This window comes from Lithobates pipiens, unplaced genomic scaffold (genome assembly GCF_037356315.1).
Source record: "Lithobates pipiens isolate NorthernLeopardFrog02 unplaced genomic scaffold, aLitPip1_a1.2 Scaffold_8, whole genome shotgun sequence".
NCBI classification, from domain to species: Eukaryota; Metazoa; Chordata; class Amphibia; order Anura; family Ranidae; genus Lithobates; species Lithobates pipiens.
Genome location: NW_027507903.1, coordinates 684,072,705 through 684,079,665, shown reverse-complemented (window position 1 = coordinate 684,079,665; position 6,961 = coordinate 684,072,705). Strand labels below are relative to the sequence as shown.

The window sequence follows — 6,961 nt, the reverse complement described above, 5'->3', positions numbered from 1 at the left end:
AAGAGCCTGGGAGGGCTGAAGTACCCAAGAGAATCCAGTCTCGTAGATATCGCCAAGCTGGCTGAAAGATCCAGGTATCCTACGAGTGTTCTTCGAATTTAGTTTCCCTACGTGTTCTACAAAAACATCTGTGGCAGAGACATTATCTTGTATGTTCTACAACAACGTCTGTGGCAGAGACTTGTTCCTGAGTAAGCACCTTGTTGGCTGCTAGACCTTGTGAGAGAGGGACTGTCCAACCTGAGTGATCATCCAGTTGCGAATGGCTATTCTCTGGATGCAGTCAAAGTAAGCAAGTTCTTCAACATTGACTTTGACACTAAGAGAACCTGGACTTCCTTTCCAACCCTCTGATCCCAATTTAACAGACTGTTCATTGTCTATGTTTTGCAAATAAAATCCAGTCAAGTGGATCTGTTGTCAGTCTCTCGAGTTACTGGGCCATTTACCACGGGACACCCCTAGACGTGAAGCGATTGGAACAGAAGGTAACGGTAATCCAAGATCTAACCAGCGGCTCCTTCGGGGGTAGTGCTACATAACCAATTTCCTTTTCATCATGATGTAGTCATCTCCACTTTTCATGTCATTGCACTTAGTGCTCCGCATGTCTTCTCCACATCCGTCTTTCCCTCTTTCTCTCTTCTATTGTTGGGAGGTATAATTCTCATTACTACTGCAAAACGAATCTCCTCCCTTCTGTACTCTGATCTCCGTGACCTATAATATTCATCCAGCCTCACCCTGTGTAGGAGGACGTCACCCCTCCCCCATCCACATTCCTCTCCGGTGTCAGAGACTTTCAGTCTTGTTTCACTTCCCCTGTCAGCGATGGCGTCTGGTGATCTGAGAGCCGAGCTGAAATGTTCCGTCTGTCTGAACATTTATACCGATCCTGTAATGCTGGGATGTGGTCACAACTTCTGCCGGGTCTGTATTGATCGTGTGCTGGATACACAGGAGGGGTCTGGAGATTTCTTCTGTCCTGTATGCAGAAAAAGGTTCAGGAGTCGTCCTACACTGCAGAGGAACATAACACTACGTAACATAGCAGAGACTTTCCTGTCTGCTCATCAAGATCAAGAGGAGTCCGGGGTCTTCTGTACTCACTGTGTGGACTTTCCTGTACCTGCTGTTAGATCCTGTCTGCTCTGTGAGGTTTCTCTGTGTGATAAACACCTGAGAGTCCACAAAAAGTCCCCAGAACACGTCTTATGTAACCCCACCTTGTCCATGGAGAGCAGGAAATGCTCCGTCCATAAGGAGGTTTTGAAGTATTTCTGCACTGAGGATGAGACCTGTATCTGTATTTCTTGTTGTATGATTGGAGAACATAAAGGACATAATATGGAGTCACTGGATGAGGCTTCTGAGAAGAAGAAGGAGCCACTGAGGAATGTTCTGCAGAAACTTCTGACAAAGAGAGAGAAGACGGAGGAAAGAGTCCAGAGTCTGCAGGAACACCGGAGGAAAGTAGAAGAAGAAGCCGCTGGTGACACCGAGAGAGTCACTGCCCTGTTTAGAGATCTCAGGAGACGTCTGGAAGACCTGGAGAAGAGAGTCCTGAGGGAAATCTCCAGGAGGGCAAATCGGATCTCCATCTCCATCCGGGATCTGGAAATAAAGAAGGAGGAGCTGTCCAGGAAGTTGCGTCACATTGAGGAGCTGTGTAACGTGACGGATCCACTGACTGTCTTACAGGAATCAGACACAGGTGACTTGTGTGATACTGAGGATGGAGATAATGAGGACAGAGAGAGACATGAGGAGCTCCTCCATGATGGAGGGGGTCTGGATATGGCGGGGGTCTTACAGAAAGGTTTATCTGATATAATAACAGAGGTAAATGTATACTATATACAGGGGGCTGCAGACATATTACTGGATGGAAACACAGCTCATAATTATCTACAGCTATCAGATGACAGGAAAACTGTATCCAGGTCAGATATAAAGCAGAATTACCCAGAAACACCAGAGAGATTCCAGGATTTTTCTTCTCAGGTGTTGAGCAGTCGGAGTTTCTCCTCAGGGAGACATTACTGGGAAGTGGATGTCGGGGGGTCAGATGACTGGAGAGTCGGGATGTGTTACCCCAGTATAGAGAGGAGAGGGAAGGAGTCAGAGATTGGATGTAATAAGTCCTGGGCATTGGACAAGGATGATAATGATGAGGAGTATAAGGTGATACATGACAGTAAATGGACCTTCTTACCCCCCAATCCCTCCAGTAACAGAGTCAGGATATATCTGGATTATGAGGCCGGGCGGATCTCCTTTTATGATCTGTGTGACCCGATCCGACACCTCCACACCTTAACCACCACCTTCACTGAACCCCTCCATGCTTTGATAGGTGTATGGGGAGGTTGTATAAAGATATGTGGGGGGAGGCGGGAGATGTGAGAACTCCGCCCACAGTTTGGTGATGTCAAACGAAGGAGGGGAATTCATTTATCTATCTATCTATCTATCTATCTATCTATCTATCTATCTATCTATCTATCTATCTATCTATCTATCTATCTATCTCTCCCATAACAATCTGACATAATAATTTCTGTGTTTTGTCACAGTATGTGACATCAGCCATCTCCTCCCCCTGCCCCTCCCCCACATGTGGTCCCTCTGTGGGGCGTGGGGCAGCCATGATCAGACATAGAGGGGGTGGGGTCACTGTGATGGGATAGGAAATAAATGGAACAATCTTAGAGGAAATCTATGAAGACGTCATCTAGAGATTTATTACTGAAAGAAAAAATGTGATCAGAGAGCCCAGGCTGTTTTTAGACAGAGTGGGTCAGGATTAGGTCCCCTGTCAGGTTTTTTCTTCTGTCCGGGGCTCCATTACAGAGATTTCCCCTCACTTCCTGTCCCGGTGACAACATTTATCTAGACAGGAAATGAGAGGAACTCTCCAACAGGAACACAGACTGAAATAAGAATGATATGTTTAGTATAATAAGGAAGGGGAAGGATTAGAGCCCCTGTCAGACTTTTATATGTCTGTGTCCCTGTACAGATTTCTCTCGCTCCTTGTATTGGTGTCACCAGGACAGGAAGTGAGAGGAAATCTCTCTAAGGCTGGGATCACATTGCTGTGCAGATCACATGTCATGTCTGTGTGCTGTGAATTCAGCCGTACAAACTGTGTGACTGAAATCACATTCACACCAGAATGGTGCCGGACCCTTTTTTTGGTCCTCACTGGAATCGGATCACATTGGGTGTCACATCTATACAATCCGATTCCTGTACCATTTCAGCGTTTGCACTGCGATCTGCGAAGCGATCTGGGGGTGTCATTAACTTTCCATTGACCCCCCCCCCCCCCGCAGCGGTTCTCAGATGTCAGTGTGACCGTCCGGTGATTGAGGTGTGATGAGGGAACCCGCACAGGAATCGCACTGGTTCCCGCATCCCACAAGTCTCATCCCAGCCTAAGGCTCCTTTCACACCTATGCAGGGTGCTTTTCAGCCTTTCTTATGTGCTTTCCGCAGGTTTTAGTGCGATTTGCCGTTTGGAGGTTTTTATTGTATTTTTTGTTTCAGATAATTTGCTGTTTGGGCAAATTAAAAAATGCAAATTGCGGCAAAATCGCTGTAATAACGCACTACATGCTTTTCTGCACCTCCTCCATTGAAGTCTATTGAACCATAAAAAGCAAAAACCTTTTATGCGTTTAAGACTCCATTCACGCCAATGCGTTTTTTTTTTTTTTCGTTTTTTTAAACTATGGAACACGTTCACATCAATGCATTTACTAATGAAAGAAATAATGGGATTTATCACTAATATAATGATATCACTATAATAATGTATGATTACTAGAACTGGAATGTGTCCCCAATATAATGTGTCCCCATAGAATGGATCACCAATAGAATTCTATGGGATCTCTTTTATAATGGATCCTAATATAATGTATCATGTGATGGTGTATTATAATCACTAGATGTGTCCTGGTGATGGAGGAGGAATTTGGAAAGATGTTAATGTGAATAAAGTTTTTCTTGGTTGTAGATGTGAAGTGTTGGTGTTATGCTTACCTGCTCTGTGTAATGGTTTTGCACAGAGCATCCCTGATCCTCCTCTTCTTGGGTCCCTATTCTGTGCTCCTGGCCCCTCCCTCCTGTTGAGTGCCCCCACATTAAGCAGCTTGCTATGGGGGCACACGAGCCCAGTTACAGCATCTTGTGTCTATTCAGATACGGATGCCGAAGCCCATCCCTTTCTCTCCTTATTGGCTAATTTTAATTCACAGTAGCAGGAGCCAATGGCACCGCGCTGCTGTCTCAGCCAATGAGGAGGGGAGTTCCGGATGGGCAAGACACTCCTGCAACATTGCTGGATCTAGAGGGACCTCAGGTAAGTATTAGCGGAGCTGAGGCTGCACATGGAAGGTTCTTTATCGTAATGCGTAGAATGCAATTACATTTCTAAATAAAATAATGATAAATACTTTGCAACAATTTCCAAAGAGTGGCAAAGCATGTTTCATAGCATAACATGTGATCTTCATTTAATGCCTAACCACACTGTATTGTCTGCAGATCTTAATCAAATGTCATTACAGAGTGAACAAAGCACTTCAATAGATAGTCACACGTTCCATAGATGGAGCAATTGTTATGAAGAAATAAAAATGACACATCTGTATTTCAGAGACAGTAGTCAGACAAATAGCACAGTGGCTGGAGAGTATGTAAGCAGCTTGATTGGCAGCAATGTAAGATGGAGAGACAAGGCAGGTTTTTTAAAAATAAAAATGACAGTGATTATACCGAAATATTGTGGAGACATGCTGCAAATCATGTAGGCTTTTATGTGGGTCTAATTGGAAGAGAGAGAGAATCAAGGAGGTTTTATTTTTAGCAAGAAATAAATATTACACTGATTATGTTAAAGACACAAATAAGAAGTATTACAGGGACATGATGAACATCCTGTAAGCCTTGGTGGCAGGCCTCTTTTAAAGAAGGAGAAATTACAATTTTTTTTTATCCAGAAATAGAAAATGCATTGGATTAAACCAGAGACAAGAGGCAGAGACCCTACAGAGACACACTGCACACCATATAAGCTCTTCTAGTAGGCTGCATTTGAATATCGAGAGATCCTCAGAACAGAGGCAGGAAGAGGAGGACTTCCTTACCTTTGAAGGCCCCCTTTATCCAGACAGTGTTCCTGCGTGCCTGCCGATCACACAGGAAGAGGAGGAGGAGGATTGTGTCAGCATGGAGTTGGAGCCTATCACTCAGCATCACCAGCAGTCTTCAAGGGATCATTTAGAGTCCGAAGAAATGCATGGACTTGTACGTGGCTGGGAGGAGGTGGCTGTGGATCAGGTCGTCCTTAGTGACCCAGAGGACTCCAGACTAAATGCCTCAGCAAACCTACGCTGCATGGCCTCACTGATCCTGCAAAGCCCATGGAAGGATCCTTGTATTCGTGGTATCAAGTAGAGGGATCATTACTGGCTGGCAACCCTCCTTGATCCACGTTACAAGGCTAAGGTTGCGGACCTTATCTTGCCATCACAGAGGGAGCAGAGGATGAAACATCTTCGGGAGGCCTTGCAGAAAGGTTTGTGCAATGCGTTTCCAGAGCCTGGGAGGTTACAATTTCCTGGTCCTCCTGGACAACGTGTTGCTGAGGCTTCGGTCAGTCACAGAAGGAGCGGTGGAGAAGGTGGCCGTCTGACCGATGCGTTCAGACAATTTTTTAGTCCGCAGCCCCAAGGTATGATCGGTTCCAGCAACCATCACCAGCGTCTGATTTACATGGTGCAGGAATACCTAGGGGCAAGGTCAGACTTGGACACCTTTCGCACTGAAAATCCTCTGGGTTACTGGGTCTTGAGGATGGATCACTGGCCAGAGACTGCACAGTATGCAATTGAGCTACTGACCTGTCCTGCATCCAGCGTTCTTTCGGAATGCACATTCAGTGCTGCTAGAGGCTTTGTAACCGATCACAGGGTGCGCTTGTCCACCGAATTGGTCAAATTGGTCGATTGGATGACCTTCATAAAAATGAATCAGTCTTGGATCACCAGCTACCAAGCACCTGATGCTGATGTAACCAAATAATTTGTTTTTTGAATGTGAGATCCCTTCAATACTGCCTATGCTGATGCTGAGTGACTATCCTCTTCCTCCTCAATGTTCATGCAGTGGCTAAGGCCCAATTTTTCTGTCCCTGTTTAAAAGAGGCGTGTAATTACAATTTTTGATGCAATACTTTGCAGCAGAGCTCATTCCTGCGCTCCAACTAGAGTATTTGTGAGGGGTTGCAGTGTTGTGGCACCAGTGCCTAAGGCCCAATTTTTTAGCCCCTGTTTAACAGGGGCATGTAATTACAATTCTTGATCTAATATTTCACAGCAGGGCCCCTTCCAGTGCCCACCAAGAGTAACTGTGAGGGCTTACAGTGTTCTGGTACCACCAACACCTAAGACCCAATTTTCTGCAGAGTATATAGGGCAGGCCCCTACTTTCAAACATCCAACTTACAAAGGACTCCTACTCACAAATGGAAGGAGACAACAGGAAGTGAGATGAAATCTACCCCAAGGAAGGGAAATTCTCTCCTGTAAGAGTCAGTATGGGAAAGGGTGTCTCCTTCACTGATGCTTTATCACCAATCCTTGTTTCCCTAAAAACTCCACATTTTCAAAATCCAATTTTTATTGGGACAGAAAGTGAGGTGAACTCTTCTAAAGAGGTGCACAGACAGCTAAACAAATGTTACAGGGGTGATAACCCTTCCCTATGTTTTCCAAAAAGCTTTAAAATAGTTTTTTGTGACTGGAGATACACTTACAGAATGTACCTGTTCCAAATTACAAACAGATTCTACATAAGGAAAAACCTACACAGTCCCTGTCTTGTTTACACTGCCTGTATACTGCTGTTCTGAGTAAATAGGGCCTGGGGGCCCCATGCCTTTCCTTTTTTT

At 45.1% G+C, this 6,961-nt stretch overlaps 1 protein-coding gene across 1 annotated transcript; it reads left to right on the top strand.

Annotated features, from left to right (window-relative positions):
• Window positions 1-761: 761 nt before the first annotated feature.
• Window positions 762-4,023, top strand: LOC143962157 (E3 ubiquitin-protein ligase TRIM39-like). Its single transcript, XM_077471487.1, has one exon. The coding sequence runs from the start codon at window positions 832-834 to the stop codon at window positions 2,404-2,406; it is 1,575 nt and encodes a 524-aa protein (XP_077327613.1). The 5' UTR covers window positions 762-831; the 3' UTR covers window positions 2,407-4,023.
• Window positions 4,024-6,961: the final 2,938 nt, after the last annotated feature.